The 19631-nt window shown below is 36.9% G+C and overlaps 1 protein-coding gene across 1 annotated transcript; it reads right to left on the bottom strand.

Moving 5' to 3' along the window:
• Positions 1-2587: 2587 nt before the first annotated feature.
• On the bottom strand, positions 2588-4798 carry SCRG1 (stimulator of chondrogenesis 1). The gene is made up of 2 exons (XM_035023241.1): positions 4525-4798; positions 2588-2591 (listed from the first exon to the last, which is right to left on the bottom strand). Exons 1-2 carry the CDS (start codon positions 4764-4766, stop codon positions 2588-2590), a joined length of 246 nt encoding a protein of 81 aa, XP_034879132.1. The 5' UTR covers positions 4767-4798.
• Between the last annotated feature and the right edge of the window lie 14833 nt (positions 4799-19631).

The raw sequence follows: 19631 nt of genomic DNA, 5'->3' as shown, positions 1-19631 counted from the left end.
AAATAAATAAATAAATAAATAAATAAATAAATAAATAAATAAATAAATGTAATGTAATTTCATATTACAAACGTTATTCCCAGAAAGGGGAGTATACAATGAAGAATAATCACAATAATCTATAAAATTCCATTAAATATTTAGCTTTTTTTCAAATACTATTTTTCTCATCAGGTTTTGCTTGCAGTAATAAGGGAACACTCCTTCAAAAGCCCCTGTTGCCTCACAGACGCTCTCACGCTGATGTGTCATTTACAAGTAGAGCTACTGAATCCTTAACACTTTTTTCCTCCCTCAAAGACAGTCTATACCAAGTAGAAAATGAAACAGGTTTACTGATTATTTTCTTATTTACTTGTTCTATGCACTATTCTAGAAAGTATATAAGACATATTATTTAGTCTGATTTTAATACCAATTAATTCAGGGAAGAAAAAAAGCCCAATCAAATCATATTGTTGATGAAATAGTGAATTAGTTTTTTTAAACAATTCTTCTTCATGCATTTTTGTAGGAAGTCATACTATTTGAAAAACATATTCTAACTTATTTTTGTGTAGATTTTAAGAGGGACTGAATACTGACTACTTCAAAATTGTTTGGCCCAGCCCATTAACACTTACTGGATACTGAATAGGTAACAGGGACCTCCAAGTATGTATTTCAATTAAATAATGTCACTTTTTTTTTTCAAGAGAGAGAGTGACTGGGGAGGGGCAGAGGGAGAGAGAGAATCACAAGCAGACTCCACGCCCAGCACAGGCCCATCACAGGGCTCAATTTCACAACCCTAAGATCATGACCTGAGCTGAAATCAAGAGTCAGAATCTTAACCAACTGAGCCACCCAGACACCCCTAAATAATGTCACTTTTATTGACAAAATGATATCTCTTAGGTTTACTACAGGGTATGGTACTTCTCAAACTTTTCCCCATAATAATACTTTGTATAGTCCTCTATACGTCCTCTTTTTAGCAGGGTTCACATTTATAAATAAGTATTTGTTTGTAACTATTACACTTTTGTTAGAATACAAGTTCCAGGGGCGCCTGGGTGGCTCAGTCGTTAAGCTTCTGCCTTCCGCTCAGGTCATGATCCCAGGGTCCTGGGATCGAGCCCCGCATCGGGCTCCCTGCTCCGCGGGAAGCCTGCTTCTCCCTCTCCCACTCCCCCTGCTTGTGTTCTCTCTCTCGCTGTCTCTCTCTCTCTGTCAAATAAATAAATAGAATCTTTAAAAAAAAAAAAAAAGAATACAAGTTCCAAAAGGACAAGTCCATCTTATTTATTACTGCATCCCCAAATCTAAATCATAGCTGGCACTTAGCAAGCATTTAATAAATTTTTATAGCATGAAGGACTTTCTGAAATTACCTCTGATGGCCACTAGTCAATGCATACTTCCTAAGATATGGGGCATAGTCCAAAGCTGCCTCTATCAGAAAATATCTTTCAAGGCATCTGTTTTATTTACCTTTAACATTCATGTGACTTTAATTCTAATCCATTACATGTTTCTTTTAATATATGTTATTCTAAAGAAGAATTGATACATCAGGGATAAACATAATTTTAAGGATACAGCTGTGTGTGAATGTGTTTTGTGTATGGGCTACATTTGATTTTTAGCAAATATGTTAATTTAATATCTAAAAAATGGGTTTAAGAATACTTACCGTGAAGGTTTTTGTTGTTTTTTGAGAGAGCGAAGTGAAAATGCACTTAAAATACTTGACATACATAATATGTACTTAAATATTGGCTCCCTTTATCAACTTTTTTTTTTTTTTTTAAAGTAAACTCTCTTCCCAACATGGGGCTGGAACTCAGGACCTGAGATTGAGTTTCATGCCCTACCAACTGAGTCAGCCAAGTGCCCCAGCCCTTTTACCCTCTTACTAGAAATCTTCTAGATTCCCTTCTAAGAACCTCAATTTATATCTGATTCTTTCCATTAAGTATACATGGTCAATAACTGTCAACTAAGAGCTAAAAGTTCTCAACCTTTGAGCAAGGAGTATGGCTAATCAACTATTCAAAAATCCTGAGCCTACTGAACACCTCATAGATGAAAATTTTCTAGCCCAAATTTTTAACCAGTGCCAACAATGTCCACAGAAAATTTAAATTGAATTAATTTTTATTACTACTTATTTAAACACAAGTTTACTGTCTTAGACAAGTAAGAATTTATAGAATCTGTGCTTTATTGCACTGGATAGAAACTTGAAATGCAGTTATGTTGACATAGTGCAATTTGTGGGAAATGAGAGATGATGTTCTCTGGAATACATGAAGATTCTCAATGATTGTTGCAAGGAATCACAAAAGAGATCTTTGGTCCAAAGAAGATATCTCTGAAAGAAAGTAGGACATCAGTTAAATTCAGCTGAAAACTAAGATATCTATTAGTCTTTACTGGGTTAAAAATGGACAATGATTTCCAGGATTTCAGACATAACTATTCTTTTTAGGGAATAAAGTACCAAGAGAATGAGTGGGAGGACTTGCCACAGGAGCAACAAAGACCAAGAAAGTAATCAAGTCTCCTACTTTCCACCCCTTTGCCTTTGATATTATGCTATCCTTTATCTATAAAGAAAAGGAAAAATTAAATGATTTCAAAACCTTATGATCATACCGAAAGTATTATTTCTCTGATACGAGTGGAGATGGGCCATGAAGTTTAAATCCACAGATAAGAAATAGAAGGTTAAAAAATTCTTAGAATGTCAATAAATAAATTTCTAGGTTTTATAGGGAAAGGACAAATGTTAAGCTATTCAACTCAACTGTTACTGAAAAGATCACATTAGGTAAAGTATTAAAATGCATGAAAATAATATAAAATTTTATCAGGATTATTGCTCGTTAGAAATATACTTAGTGTGTAAACTGTAATGTAAGTATAGTTTACACTGCTGTATCATGTATTTGAAAGTTGCTAAGAGAGTAAATTCTAAAAGTTCTCATCACAAGGAGAAAAAATTGGGGGTAACTATATGAAGTGATGAATGTTAACTACATTTATTATGGTAACCATTTTGTGCTATATGTCTGCCAAGTTATAATATTGTATACCTTAAACATATACAGTGCTGTATGTCAATTATATCTCAATACAAATGAGAGGAATATAGGATGGCAAATTAGAATTTGTGTTTACAGGGGGAAAAAAGGAATTATATTTAGCAACATAAGTCTGTTGGTACTGGGGAAAAGGTAAGCAAAATCAGATAGAAATTACTTTTGTGTATCCAGACTTCTATTCTCATCCATTAACACAGATGGTCACAAAATTATATCATAAATTAAATACAAGTACTTCTCAATAAATTGGCTTCAGGTCTTACAATTACAAAAGAGCAAACATGGTATTTTAATATTAAATAGCATTTCATTTATGTAGTCTGGGAAAAATTAAGTCATTTTAATGGAATCAGTTTACTCACGTTCTTGATATCATTTGGTACAAGTGATTCTCAAACTTTATCATGCATCAGAATCACCTTTAGGATTTGTTAAGCCATAGTTGCTAGGCCTCACCTCCAGTCTTCCTAATTCAGTAGGTCTGGTCTAGGGCTCCAGAATGGATATGCATCTTTAATAAGAACTAGGTGATATTGAAGCTGCTGAGCTGGGAACCACACATTAAGAACCCAAGTGCCTTGTTAGAAAAAATATCTTGTCCAAATCAGAAGACCTGGATTTTAGTTTCAGTACTGATATTAACGAGTTGTGTGGGATGATGCTGGTCACTTTACCTCTCTGCACCTTTCCTTCCTAAGTGATTATATCTGTTCTTTCTACCTAACAGGTTTCTTAGAAAAATGAAAATATGATGACATGTGTTGAAAATAATTTGAAAGAGCTAATTTCAGTATGAAATAGCTGAGATCATGGTATTTGAGGCTCTTCAGTATCAGAAGATGATTTTAAAAACAAGAACCAAAAAAAATTATTGATTTATCTGCCACTGTATTATCCTTAAAATGCATCTCTTTTCCAAGTCAGTAGATAATTTTTATTTAGTTCATTTCTGGTTAACTCATACATAGAGCTAGAAAGTTTTTCTTTGACCATTACCACTTCTCTGTCCAATTAATTATGTGGCCCTGTTCACTAGGATATTTTATCTAAAGTCTTTTATTGGTTTTCAAATTGATTTAAGATATCAACCTTAAAGTTGGCCTCTCCTACTGGTAGATTTTTTTGTGGTAAAAGTCAGGGAATTTAGAATTTAATATATTGGGGTGTTATTAATTTTCTGGATTATATTTAGTTTTTTGTTTGTTTTTTGGGGTTTTTTATATATTTAGTTTTATTAAAATCTGCCAAACTCTGTTTCTTAAATGAAAACATTCAGTTTCATACACAATGGTGATGATCCTAGAAAATAGCTGAGATTTAAGTAGGATTTTACTAAAAGGTGATTAATTTCAGCAAACACATATAAAGTTGTCTTAAGAAAGAGTTGTTATGCATACATTTCATAGCCATATACTTTGTGATTACATTTCCTTACTTTGGGCAGCAGAGCAATTCGCTGAAGTTGCAGTAACAGATCATCTCACATCCCTTCCCATCCCAGAAGTGATCCCGGACGTTTACATCGATCTTTGTCAGGTCAGTCACTCCCTCTGGAAGGTTGTGACAGTTGCGATCTTTTAGGGTCTTTCTGTAGCAAGAGATGCGATTGGCAGGCATGGCTTGGACTCCTAGCAGCAAAGTTAGCCCAACAGCGACAGCAAGTACTATAAATTTCATCTTGGCTTTTTGCCCTGAGATAGAAGAAAAAGCAAAATGTGTCAGTGTTTGTTTTTTTAAAAGATGAAATTCATCTGAACATAAAGTTCTGTAGCATTCTCATAAATATATGGATAAAAAGATTGGGAGTTGATCTTTTCTACTCTCTTCTTTGTGTTTCTCAAGTGTAATTTTATGACTACTGACAATAAAAATCCCTTAGAATAATTGTTAAAAATCAAATGCCCCTGGGGGCGCCTGGGTGGCTCATTGGTTAAGGGCCTGCCTTCAGCTGGGGTCATGATCCCAGGGTTCTGGAATGGAGCCCTGAGTTGGGCTCCCTGCTCTACAGGGAGATGGCTTCTCCCTCTCTGTCTGCCACTCCCCCTGCTTGTGCTCTCCTGCTCTCTGTCTGTCAAATAAATAAATAAAATCTTTAAAAAAAATCAAATGCCCAGGTTCCACAACAAAATATTAAGTAAGAAATGCTGGGGATCAGGGGGAGGTGATAGTAAGAGCCAGAATCTGCATTTTTAAGTACTCAAAGTAATTTTTTATTTTTGGTATATTCAGTAGAGAAGAACTGTTTTTTAAGGTTGTAAAACTCAAGTGAATTTCTAGAACTGCTTTTTATGATGGTTAAAACTCAAGTGAATTTCTAGAACAAATACCATCAAGTTCAGAGGTTTTGTTTTGTTTTTTTTTTAAGATTTTATTTATTTGTCAGAGAGAGAGATCACAAGCAGCGGCAGAGGGAGAGAGACAAGCAGACGCCCCAGTGAGCAGGGAGCCTGATGCAGGGCTCAATCCCAGGGCCCTGGGATCATGACCTGAGCCGAAGGCAGACGCTTCACCAACTGAGCCACTCAGGTATCCCAAGTTCAGTGGTTCTTAACTTGCATATCCTAACAACAACATTGTCAAATAACTTGGATTCCACTCTGATAGGAACAAAAAACCTATCTATTCTGACATTGAGAAATAATATTCTATACATATAGTTCAATTAAGTTTTTAAAACCTACCAAAAATACTTTGGGGGTTCATTTTTGTTGCAAATTTTTAGTAATATTGTGAATTTTTATTCCATGTAGATTACTTCATCCTAGCCTCATTGAAAACAGAGACTTGAATTTCCCCTAATAAACATTTAGCCCTGTTCTCGAACACCTACCATGCTGGGGAGCTCATTATTGACTAAGTCAACATATTCTACTGATGCAGTTCTAACATTTCCCTTACTGTAAAATATTTTTTTGTAGCTTCCACCAACCAGTCCCAGTTTAAGCTCTTGGGGTCATACCAAACAAGTGTTTTTCTCTTCCAGGAGAGAATTCTTTAAATACAGTATTTGCATACAACTGTGGAATATTCATCATCTATTTTTTTTCTTTTTTTTTATCATCTATTTAATCAGGCTTCTCTGGCTTTCAGGTTAGACATGAAAAGAATGGAGGCTATTGTAGCAAAGAAAAACTAGCAAAATAGTGGAGGAATCAGAATCAGAATCCACAGCCATTCGGATTTCATCTTGTTGACAGATGCCAGAGGATCTTTCCTACCGTGAAATATTAAAAAGAGGAGAAGACATATAGGTATATTGTACTTTGAAAGAAAACAATGTTGTTGAAAGGAAATTTTTGTATGAAGTTTTCAGTGACTTGATACATCTTAAAGGTGAATTAATTTGGGTAAGATTGTGGATTTTTTAAAAGGACAATTATTTTAGAGTAGTCATTGGTTTACAATAAAATTGAAAGGGAGGTACAGATTTCCCATATACCCTCTGCCCTCACACATGCATAGTCTCCTAAATATCAACATCACTCACCAGAACGGTAATTTTTTTTTCCCAAGATGAACCTACATGGCACATCATAATCTCCCAAAGGCCATAATTTCATGCATGGTGCTGTACATTCTATGGGTTGGACAAATGTATAATGACATTTATCGATCATTACAGTATCATACAGAATATTTTCACTGCCCTAAAAATCCTCTGTGATCTGCCTATACATTTCTCTCTCCTTAACTTCTGGCAACTACTGATGTTTTTTATTGTCTCTATAGTTTTACGTTTTTCAGAATGTCATATAGTTGTAATCATACAATATGTAGCCATTTCAGATTGGCTTCTTTCACTTAGTAAAATGCATTTAAGTTTCCTCCATGTCTTTTCATGTCTTGACAGCTCATTTCTTTTAGTACTAAATAATATTCCATTGTCTGGATGTACCACAATTTATTTATCCATTTACCTACTCAAGGACATCTTGGTTGCTTCCAGTTTTTGGCAAATATGAATAAAGCTTCTGTAAATATCCATGGACCAGTTTTTGTATGGTCATAAGTTTTCAACTCCTGTGGATAAATACCAATGAGCACAATTGCTGAATTATATGGTAAAAGTTGTTTAGTTTTGTAAGAAACTGCTAAACTGTATTCCAAAGTGACTGTACCATTTCACATATCCACCAGCAACATATGAGAGTTCTTGTTGTTTCATATCCTCACCAGTATTTGGTGTTGTCAGTGTTCTGGATATTGGCCATTCTAATAGGTGTGTAGTGATATCTCATTGTTCTTTTAATTTGCATTTCCTTGATGACATATGATGTGGGGTGTCTTTTTATATACTTATTTGTCATCTGTATGTCTTCTTTGGTGAAGAATCTGTTAAGGTCTTTGGCCTATTTTTTTAATCAGGTTGGTTGTTTTCTTATTGTTGAGTTTAAAAGAGTTTTTTGTATATTTTGGATAACAGTCCTGTATCAGATGTATATTTTGCAAGTATTTTTTCCAGCCTACAGCTTATCTTCTAATTCTCTTGACATATTCTTTCACAGAGAAATTTTAACTATAATAAAGTTTAGCTTATCAATTATTTCTTTCATGTATTATGTTTTTGGTGTTATATCTTAAAAGGCATCACCATATCCAAATGTTGATTTTATTCAACAGAGTTTTATAGTTTTTCTCATATACATCTTGTATATATTTTGTCAGATTTATACCTAAATATTTTATTTTGGGGAGTGTTAATATAAATGGTATTGTTTTTAATTTCAAATTCCACTTATTCATTGCTTGTATGTTGGAAAGCAACTGATGCTTGTATATTAACCTTGTACCCTGCAACTTTGCTATAATCACTTATTAGTTCCAGAAGGTTTTTTGTTGATTCTTTTGGATTTTCTACATAGACAATCATGTCATCTGCAAAGACTTTATATACTTTATATACCTTTCATTTCCTTTTCTTGCCTTATTATATTAGCAAGGACATTTGGTATGATATTAAAAAAGAATGGTGAGAGGGCACTTTCTTGCCTTGTTCCTGATCTTAGTAGGAAAGATCTGAATTTGTCACCTTTAAGGATGTTAGCTATAGGCTTTTTGTAGATAGTCTTTACCAAGTTGAGAAAGTTCCCCTCTATCTCTAGTTTACTGAGAACTTTTATCATGCATGCATGTTAGGTTTTCTCAAATGAGTTTTCTGCATCTATTGATAGGATCATGTGATTTTTTTTTTTTTTTAGTCTATTGATGTGATGGATTGCATTAATTAATTTTCAAACATTGAACCAGGCTTGCATACCTAAATCACATTGACTGTGGTATATCATTCTTTTTATACTTGTTTGGATTCAATTTGCTAATATTTTGTTGAGGATTTTTGTATCTATGTTCATGAGAGATATTGGTCTATAGCTTTCTTTTCCTGTAAAGCCATTATCTGGTTTTGGTATTACAGTAATGCTGGCCTCATAGAATGAGTTAGGAAATATTCCCTCTGCTTCTATCCTCTGAAAGAGATTGTAGAGAATTGGTATAATTTCTTCCTGAAATATTTCATAAAATTTACTGGGGAACCCACTTGAGCCTGGTGCTTTCTGTTTGGAGAGGTTACTAATTATTAACTCAATTTCTTTAATAGATACAGGTCTATTCAGATTGTGTGTTTGTGTGAATTTTGGCAAACTGTGTCTTGCAAGGAGTTGATTCACTCATTTTGTTTAACAGATTTATGGGCATAGAGTTGGTCATAATATTGCTTTATTAGCCTTTCAATTTCCATGGGATCTGTAGTGATGTTCCTTCTTTCATTTCTAATATTAGTAATTTGTGTCCTCTTTTTTTTCTTAGTTTACTTGGCTAGAAGCTTATTGATTTTTTTAAATCTTTTTAAAGAACCAGCTTTTGGTTTCGTTGATTTTCTCTATTGATTTCCTGTTTTAAATTTCATTGACTTCTGCTCTAATCATTTTTTATTAAAGTATTGATTTTTATTTTCTTTTTATTGTGAAAAACTTCAAATATATACAAAACAGATATAATGGTTTAATGAACCTCAAAATACTCATCTGTTAGCTTCAATTTTTATTACCCCATAGCCTCCCTTGTATCACCTATACCTCTGCTTTTTTTCTCCTTCAATTTTGATTACTTTGAAGCTAATTCTAGTCATCTCATCTTATCCACAAATATTTCAGTATATTTCACTAAAGATAAGGACTTTTAAAACTCGTAATACAATATCCTTTAACATAACTAAAAAAATTTAATAATTTCTTCAAATCATCAAAAAGCAAGTCATTGTTTAAGTTTTTCACTTGAATTCCTAATTTTCTCCTTTTATTTTTTGATTGAAGTGTAGTTGACATATATTAGTTTCAAGTGTACAACATAGTGGTTCAGCAATTATGTACATAATGAAATGCTCACCATGATAAATGTAGTTACCATCTGTCATTATACAAAATTATTACTATATTATTGACTATATTCCCTATGCTGTACTTTTTCATCCTTGTAACTTCTTTATTGGATAACCAGAAATATGTACCTCCTAATCCCTTCCACCTATTTTGCCTATTCCCTAACCCTCTTTCCTCTGGCAACCACTAGTTCTCTATATTTATGAATATTGTTTCTCATTTTTGTTTGTTTTTTAGATTCCACATATAAATGGAATCATATGGCATTTGTCTTTCTCTGACTTGGTTCACTTACCTGTTCTAATTCTTATTATTTCTTTTTTTCCTGCTTACTTTGGAGCAAATTGAATTTGCTCTGGTTTCCCAAGGTGGAAACTGAGATAATTGGTTTTAGATCTTTCTTCTTTTCTAATATTTGCATTTAATGCATTCATAAATTTCCCTCTAAGCTCTGCTTTTGGTGCATCCCACACATTTTTTTCTTTTTTTAATTTTATTAGGTTGTTAGTCACCATACAATACATCATTGGTTTTTGATGTGGTGATCCACGATCCATTGTTTTCGTATAACACCCAGCGCTCCATGCAGTACGTGCCCTCCTTAATACCCATCACCAGGCTAACCCACCCCTCCCTCCCCCATGTCTCTAAAACCCTGTTTGTTTCTCAGAGTCCACAGTCTCTCATGGTTCATCTCTCCCTCCAATTCCCTGCCCCTCATTTTTCCCTTCCTTCTAATGTCCTCCATGCTATTCCTTATGTTCTGCAAATAAGGGAAACCATATGATAATTGACTTTCTCTGCTTGACTTATTTCACTTAGCATAATCTCCTCCAGTCCCATCCATGTGGATGTAAAAGTTGGGTATTCATCCTTTCTGATGGCTGAGTAATATTCCAGTGTATATATGGACCACATCTTCTTTAGCCATTCATCTGTTGAAGGGCATCTCGGCTCTTTCCACACTTTGGCTATTGCGGACATTGCTGCTATGAACACTGGGGTGCATATGGCCCTTCTTTTCACTACATCTGTGTCTTTGGGGTAAATACCCAGTAGTGCACTTGCTGGGTCATAGGGTAGCTCTATTTTTGAATTTCTGAGGCACCTCCACACTGTTTTCCGAAGTGGCTGTACCAACTTGCATTCCCACCAACAGTGTAAGAGGGTTCCCCTTTCTCCACAACCTCTCCAACATCTGTTGTTTCTTTCCCTGTCCATTTTTGCCATTCTAACTGGTGTAAGGTGGTATCTCAATGTGGTTTTGATTTGGATTTCCCTGATGGCAAACGATGATGAACATTTTTTCATGTGTCTGATAGCCATTTGTATGTCTTCTTCAGAGAAGTGTCTTTTCATATCTTCTGCCCACTTTGTGACTTGATCATTTGTTTTTTGGGTGTTGAGTTTGAGAAGTTCTTGATAGATCTTGGATACCAGCCCTTTATCTGTAGTGTCATCTGCAAATATCTTCTCCCATTCTGTGGGTTGCCTCTTTGTTTTGTTGACTGTTTCCTTTGCTGTGCAGAAGCTTTTTATCTTGATGAAGTCCCAAAAGTTCATTTTTGCTTTTGTTTCACTAGCTTTTGGAGATGTATCTTGAAAGAAGTTGCTGTGGCCGATGTCAAAGAGGTTACTGCCTATGTTCTCCTCTAGGATTTTGATGGATTCCTGTCTCACATTGAGGTCTTTCAACCACTTTGAGTTTATCTTTGTGAATGGTGTTAGAGAATGGTTGAGTTTCATTCTTCTGCATGTGGCTGTCCAATTTTCCCAGCACCATTTATTGAAGAGACTGTCTTTTTTCCATTGCATGTTTTTTCCTGCTTTGTCAAAGATTATTTGACCATAGAGTTGAGGGTCCATATCTGGGTTCTCTATTCTGTTCCATTGGTCTATATGTCTGTTTTTGTGCCACTACCATGCTGTCTTGGTGATCACAGCTTTGTAATATAGCTTGAAATCGGGCAACGTGATGCCCCCAGCTTTGTTTTTCTTTTTCAACATTTCCTTGGCGATTCGGGGTCTTTTCTGATTCCATACAAATTTTAGGATTGTTTGTTCCAGCACTTTGAAAACTGTCATTGGAATTTTGATCGGGGTCGCATTGAAGGTATAGATTGCTCTGGGTAGCATAGACATTTTAACAATGTTTATTCTTCCGATCCATGAGCATGGAATATTTTTCCATCTTTTTGTGTCTTCTTCAATTTCTTTCATGAATGTTCTGTAGTTCCTAGAGTATAGATCCTTTACCTCTTTGGTTAGGTTTATTCCGAGGTATCTTATGGTTTTTGGTGCTATTGTAAATGGAATCGTTTCTCTAATTTCTTTTTCTATGGTTGCGTTGTTAGTGTATAAGAAAGCAACTGATTTCTGTGCATTGATTTTGTATCCTGCCACATTACTGAATTGCTGGATGAGTTCTAGTAATTTGGGGGTGGAGTCTTTTGGGTTTTCCACATAGAGTATCATGTCGTCTGTGAAAAGAGAGAATTTGACTTCTTTGCCAGTTTGAATACCTTTTATTTCTTTTTGTTGTCTGATTGCTGTTGCTAGAACTTCTAGTACTATGTTGAACAATAGTGGCAAGAGTGGGCATCCTTGACGTGTTCCTGATCTTAAGGGAAAGGCTCTCAGCTTTTCCCCATTGAGGATGATATTCGCTGTGGGTTTTTCATAGATGGATTTTCTGAACTTGAGGAATGTTCTTCAAAGAACCAACTTTTAGTTTTGTTGATCTGATCTACTGTGTTTCTGGTTTCTAATTCATTGATCTCTGCTCTAATTTTAATTATTTCTCTTCTAATGCATGGCTTAGGCATCATTTGTTGCTTTTTCTCTAGTTCTTTAAGGTGTAGAGTTAGTTGGTGAATTCAGGATTTTTCTATTTTTTTGAGTGAGGCTTGGATGGCTATGTATTTCCCCCTTAGGACCGCCTTTGCAGTATCCCATAGGTTTTGGACCAATGTGTTTTTGTTCTCATTGATTTCCATGAATTGTTTAAATTCTTCTTTGATTTCCTGGTTGACCAAACATTCTTGAGCAGAGTGGTCTTTAGCTTCCAAGTGTTTGAATTTCTGCCAATTTTTTTGTGTGTTTGAGTTCCAGTTTTAAAGAATTGTGGTCTGAGAGTATGCAGGGAATAATCTCAATCTTCTGGTATCGGTTGAGACCTGATTTGTGACCCAGTATGTGGTCTATTCTGGAGAAAGTTCCATGTGTGCTCGAGAAGAATGAGTATTCTGTTGTTTTAGGGTGGAATGTTCTGTAAATATCTATGAGGTCCATCTGGTCCAATGTATCATTCAAAACTCTTGTTTCCTTGTTGATTTTCTGCTTAGATGATCTGTCCATTGCTGAGAGTGGAGTATTGAGGTCGCCTACAATTAACATATTGTTATCAATATGACTCTTTATTTTGGTTAACAGTTAGCTTATGTAGATGGCTGCTCCCATGTTGGGGGCATAGATATTTACAATTGTTAGATCTTCTTGTTGGATAGACCCTTTAAGAATGATATAGTGTCCTTCTGTGTCTCTTATTACAGACTTTAGTTTAAAATCTGATTTGTCTGATATAAGAATTGCTACCCCAGCTTTCTTTTGAGGTCAGTTGGCATGGAAGATGGATCTCCATCCCTTCACTTTCAGTCTGGATGTATCTTTAGGTTCAGAATGAGTCTCTTGTAGGCAGCATATGGATGGGTCCTGTCTTTTTATCCAATCTGCAACCCTGTGCCCTTTTATGGAGCATTTCAGCCATTCACACTGAGAGTGATTATTGAAAGATATGAATTAATCATCATCATGTTGCCTGTGAAGACGTTGTTTTTATAGATTGTCCCTGTAAATTTCTGTTGTATATCACTCTTGGGGTCTTTCTCCTTTTATAGAACCCCCCTTACTATTTCTTGCAGTGCCGGTTTAGTAGTCACATATTCTTTCAGTTTCTGCTGGTCATAGAAGCTCTGCATCTCTCCATCCATTCTAAATGAAAGCCTTGCTGGATAAAGTATTCTTGGCTGCATGTTCTTCTCTTTTAGTATGCTGAATATGTCTTGCCAGGCCTTTCTGGCTTGCCAGGTCTCTGTGGATAGGTCTGACGTTATTCTGATGTTCCTCCCTCTGTACGTAAGGAATCTCTCCCCCTAACTGCCCTTAAGATGGTTTCCTTGGTTCTAAGATTTGCAAGTTTTGCTATTACACCCCGGGGTGTTGGCCTGTTTTCCTTGATCTTGGGAGCGGTCCTCTCTGCCTCTAGGACTCGAATGTTTGTTTCATTCCACAGATTAGGGAAGTTCTCAGCTATGATTTGCTCAAATACATCTTCTAGTCCTCTCTCTCTCTCCACTCCCTCCAGGATTCCAATTATTCTGACATTGGAAAGCTTCATGGTGTCACTTATTTCTCTGATTCTATTTTCATGGATTCTGAGTTGTTTTTCCCTGGCCTGCTCTTTTCCCTTTTTATCTATTATATTGTCTTCCAGATATTATAATATAATATCTAATATATTATATATTGTAATATATTCTAATATATTATCTATTATATTATTAGCTCTTCTGCCTCAGTTGCCCTAGCTGTTAGATTATCTAGATTGGATTGGGTCTCATTGATAGCATTTTTAAGTTCTGCCAATTCAGCTTTCCTTTCTGCCCTTAGAGACTCTATGTTGCCATTAATTGATTTCTCCATTCTAGCCATTGTCTTCACAATTGCTAGCCTGAATTCCATCTCTGACATCTTGGTTATATCTGCATCCATTTGTAAATCTGCAGCATAAGTCATAATCTCTGAGTCTTTTCTATTTTGGCGGCTCCTCCTCCTAGTCATTCTGTTGATGGGTGTTTGAGGGAATGTATAGAGTCCAAATTATTGACCAGAACCCAGGCAAGATGCACCTGTTTTCTTGGGACCTTAGGGTTGCTGGCCTGTTGTTTTCCCAGCCTGTCTTCTGGGGGAGGGGCCTGCCGCGCTGTTACTCAGGCAACCCTGTTTGGGTGGAGTTGCCCTGTGCCCCTGTGGCGGGGGATGGGCTCAGCGGGAATCAGTCTTTGTGGCTTTTGTTCTCTGGCGGCTTTCTGCTCTCTTCCATGAGTCAGAGCAGAAGAGACTGTTTCCAACCCTCTGCCTCAGAGCAGAGAGACCGCAGTCTGTTCTTCAGTGAGCTCTCCAGGCCGCACTGTCTCCATTTCTGTTCCTGCTGCTATAAACTGCAGCGGCCTGGGTTGTGCGCCCCTCCGCAGCGCTCCCAGTCCTGCCTCCAGGATGGAGCACCTCTGTGCCCTTTGTGCTTCTAAAACCGCCAGCTGCTCCCAGTTCACCCGCGTGACCCCGCCGCTCCGGTTTTCCATCCCCAGGGGCTGCAGTTCACAGGCGCAACCCTGCCACTCCGGGTTTCTGACCCAGGGGGCTGCAGTTCGGAAACCCGGGGCCTGCAGTTCACAGGCATGACCCCGCTGCTCAGGGTTTCTGCCCCAGGGGCTGCAGTTCACAGGTGCCACCCCACCACTCCGGGTTTCCACCCTGGGGGCTGCCCTAAAGTCCTTTCCCCACCACTACCGGTCTGCAACTCTGTGCCCACCCGCAGCACACGAGGCTGTCACTCTCCGGCGGTATAGGATCCCCACAGCCAGGCTCCCTCCCACTGCCATTTATTCCCCGATATCTGCCCGCGGAATCACGGGTCCCCGCTTCGCACCTCAAAACCAAACGCCTGTGATATTCTGTTTGTAGAGATCCAGATCTTCTTACATCTCAGGGTGGCTTCGTGGGTGCTCAGAGTGGTCTGGAAGATATCCAGCTCAATTCCAGGGACCAGTTGAAATAGGGTCCCCTACTCCTCTGCCATCTTTCCCCCCAATCCATCCCACACATTTTGATAAGTTGTTTTCCTTTTCATTTAGTTCAAAATATTCTAAAAGTTCTCTTGAGATTTCTTTTTAACCCCAACATGTTATTTAGAATTCTGTTAATCTCCATCTATTTGGGGATTTTCCAGTTATCTTTCTGTTATTGACTTTTAGTTTAATTCCATTATGGTATGAGAGAAGAAATTGTATGATTTCTATTCTTTTCACTTTGTTAAGTTGTGTTTTATGGCCCAGAATGTGATCTGTCTTGATGAATGTTCCGTGTGAGTTTGAGAACAATGTGTATTGTACTATTACTGGGTGAAGTAGTCTGTAGATGTCAATTACATCCAGTTCATTGGTGGTGTTGTTGAGTTCTACTGCTGGATTTGTTCCATTTCTGTGGGGTGTTGAAATCTATGATATATGGATAGTGGATTCATCTGTTTTTTCTCACAATCCTATCAGTTTTTACTTAATGCAGTTTGATGCTCTTTTGTTAGGCACATACTTGTTAAGAATTGTTATGTCTTATTGGAGAATTAACCCGTTTATCATTATGTAATATCCTACTTTATTCTTGATAACTTTCTTTTGATGTCTGCTCTGTCTCAAATTAATATAGCTACTCCTGCTTTATTTGGTTAGTGTTAGTACAGTAGATTTTTCTCCATACACTTACTTTTTAGCTATATGTCTTTTTTTTAAGTTTTTATTTTTAAGTAATCTCTACACTTGACGTGGAGCTTGAATGCACGACCCCAAGATCAAGAGTCACACTCTCCTCCAACTGAGCCAGCCAGGTGCCTCTATATGTGTCTTTATTCTTGAAGTAGGTTTCTTGTAGGCAACATATAGTTGGGTTGTTTTTTTTCTTTCCTTCATAGTATCATTCTCAATTCTTTACTAACACCTATAATAACTGCCATAACAAGATACCACAGATTGGGTGGCCTAAACAACAGAAATTTATTTGTCACAGTTCTGGACCCTAGGAGTACAAGATTTGTACTTCTGGGGGAGGGGCCTGCCGCGCTGTTACTCAGGCAACCCTGAGTAGATTTGGCCTCTGTCATTGGCTACCAGATGGCCTCTTTCTCACTGTGCCCTCCTATTGCTTTTCTTTTGTGTACATGTGGAGAGAAAGAGGGAGAGAAGTGTCTGGTGTTTCTTCCTCTTCTTCAGTCCTATTGGATTAGAACCCTGTGCTTATGAGCTCATTTAACTTTAATTACCTCCTTTAAGGCCCTATCTCTAAATACAATCACATTGGGGGTTAGAACTTCAACATATGGATTTGGAGGGGGGCACAATTTAATATTATTCAATCATAAAAAAGAGTGAAATCTTGCCATCTGCAACAACATGACTAGAGCTAGAGAAAATAATGCCAAGTGAAATAAATCAGTCAGAGAAAGACAAACACCACATGATCTCACTCATATGTGAAATTTAGGAAACAAAACAAATGAGCAAAGGGAAAAAAGGGAGAATGAGAAACCAAGAAGCAGATTTCCAACTACAGTGAACAAAGGTTGGTTATAAGAGGGGAGGAAGGTGGGGGAATGAGTGAAATAGGAAATAGGTATTAAAGAGTACACTTATCTGATGAAAAAAATAAAAAATTCTTTTAAATTATAAAGCATTATATACAAAGTTTAACGTTGGGTCATGCTTTTTGATCCACTCTGACGATCTGTCTTTTATTTTTTTTTATTTTTTTTATTTTTTTAAAGATTTTATTTATTTGACAGAGACAGAGATAGTGAGAGCAGGAACACAAGCAGCGGGAGTGGGAGAGGGAGAAGCAGGCTTCCCCCCGAGGAGGGAGCCCGATGTGGAACTCGATCCCAGGACCCTGGGATCATGACCTGAGCTGAAGGCAGACGCTTAACGACTGAGCCACCCAGGCGCCCCACGATCTGTCTTTTAATTGGGACATTTAGACTATTGACATCCAAAGTGATTATTTATACATTTGGACTAATATCTACCATATTTGTTTTTGTTTTCTACTTGTTGCCCTGTTCCTTGTTCCTATTTTTCTCTTTGCCTTTTTTTCTGCCTTCTTTTGTGGTTTTAATTGACTATTTTATATGATTCCATTTTCTCTCCTTTCTTAGCGTATTGGTTATACCTTTTTTTTTTTACTTTTTTTTTAGTGTTTGCCCTAGAGTTTGAAATATACATTTGCAACTAATCTACATCCCCTTTCAAAAAATACTATACCTTGGGGCACCTGGGTGGCTCAGTCAGTTGAGTGTCTGACTCATGATTTGGGCTCAGGCCATGACTTTATGGTTGTAAGATTGAGCCCCATGTCAGGCTCCCAGCTCAGTGGAGAGTCTGCCTGAGATTCTCTCTCTCCCTCTCTCTACCACTCCCCTCCCACTCTCTCTCTCAAATAAATAAATCTTTATTTGAGGGGGGAAGGGGAAAAGGGAGAAGGAGAGAAGCAGACTCCCTGTTGAGCACAGAACCCAACTTGGGGCTTGATCCCATAACCCCAAGATCATGACCTGAGCCCAAATCAAGAGTCAGACAGTCAACTGACTGAGCCACCCAGGTCCCTTTATATATAAACATACATATACATATATATATGATCTATACATAAACATGCATAATTGAATATATCAATGCTATTATTTATTTTTTATCATTGCTATTATTTTGAACAAACTATTATCTGTTAGATCAGTTAAGAATAAGAAAAATTAATTTTTCTTTTACTTATTTCTCCTTTCATGCTCTTCTTTTCTTTATGTAGATCTGAGTTTCTGACCCATATCATTTTCTTTCTCTCAAAATAACTTATTTTAACATTTCTTGCAAGCCAGGTTTACTAGCAACAAATTTTCTCAATTTTTATTTGTCTGAGAAAATCTTTCTTTTTTCTATTTGAAGGATAAGTTTGCAGAGTACAGAATTACAGGTTGAAATTTCTTTCTCTCAACAGTTTAAATATTTCACTCCGTTCTCTTTTTTTTTAATTTAAATTCAATTAGCCAACATATAGTACATCACTAGTTTCTGATGTAGTGTTCAATGATTCATCAGTTGTGTATAACACCCAGTGTTCATCACACCACGTGCCCTCCTTAATACCCAATTACCCCATCCCCCCACCCACCTCCCTTTCCACAACCCTCAGTTTGTATCCTGGAATCCAGAGTCTCTCATGGTTTGTCTCCCTCTCTGATTTCTTCCCATTCAGTTTTCCTTCTCTTCCCCTATGATCCTCTGCTCTATTTCTTATATACTCCATTCTCTTCTTGCTTGCATGGTTCCTGAAGAGAAGTTGGGTATAATACTTACCTTTGTTCTCTATAAGTAAGCTGTTTTTTACCTCTGGTTTCTTTAAGGATTTTTTTTTTTAACCTTTGATTTTCTGTAGTTTGAAAATTATATGTCTGTGTGTAGTGTTTGGGACATATATCCTGTTTGGTGGTCTCTGAGCTTCCTGAATTGGTGATTTGGAGTCTGACATTAATTTGGGTAGATTCTCAGTCATTATTGTTTCAAGTATTTCTTCTGTTCCTTTCTCTCTTTCTTTTCCTTCTAGTATTCCCATTATGAGTATGTTATACCTTTTGTAGTTGTCCCACAGTCCCTGGATATTCTGTTCCATTTTTTTTTTTTCAGTCTTTATTCTGTGCTTTTGGAGGCTTCATTTATTATATCCTCTAGCTCAGTGATTCTCTCCTCAGCTGTGTCAGGTCTGGTAATGAGCCCATAAAAGGCAAGCTTTATTTCTGTTAGTGTTTTTCATCTCTAGCATTTCTTTTTTGGTTCTTTCTTAGAATTTCCATCTCTCTGCTTACTTTGCCCATCTGTTCTTGCACTCTGTGTACTTTATCCATTAGAGTCCTTAGTATATTAATCATAGTTGTTTAAATTCCTGGTCTGATAATTCTAACATCCCTGCCATGGGGTGTTCTGATGCTCATTTTATCTGTTTTTTAGTATGCCTTATAATGTTTTCTTGATAGCCACATATAATGTACCAAGTAAAAGGAACTGCTGTAAATAGGCCTTTAGTAATGTGATGAGATGTGAGGGGAGAGGAAGCATTTTATAGGCCTATAACTAGGTCTCAGACTTTTAGTGAGTCCATGCTTCTGAGCTGTGACTTTCACAAGTGTTTCTCAGGTTTTTTTCCCTCCCCTCTTTGGTTGGACAGCAAGCCTAGAGCCAGCTGCAGTTGGATATTTCTCTTTCACTAGGTCAGTTAGGCTCTGAAAATACCTTGGCAGGTTAGGTTCTGGTTAAGTAGTTTCTCCTGAGGGCAGGCCTACATAAGAACA

This window comes from Mirounga leonina, unplaced genomic scaffold (assembly GCF_011800145.1).
Source record: "Mirounga leonina isolate KUSES-001 unplaced genomic scaffold, KU_Mleo_1.0 Mir_176, whole genome shotgun sequence".
Classification (NCBI taxonomy): Eukaryota; Metazoa; Chordata; class Mammalia; order Carnivora; family Phocidae; genus Mirounga; species Mirounga leonina.
Note: the sequence above shows the minus strand (reverse complement) of the source record. Positions and strands in the feature narration are given on the sequence as shown.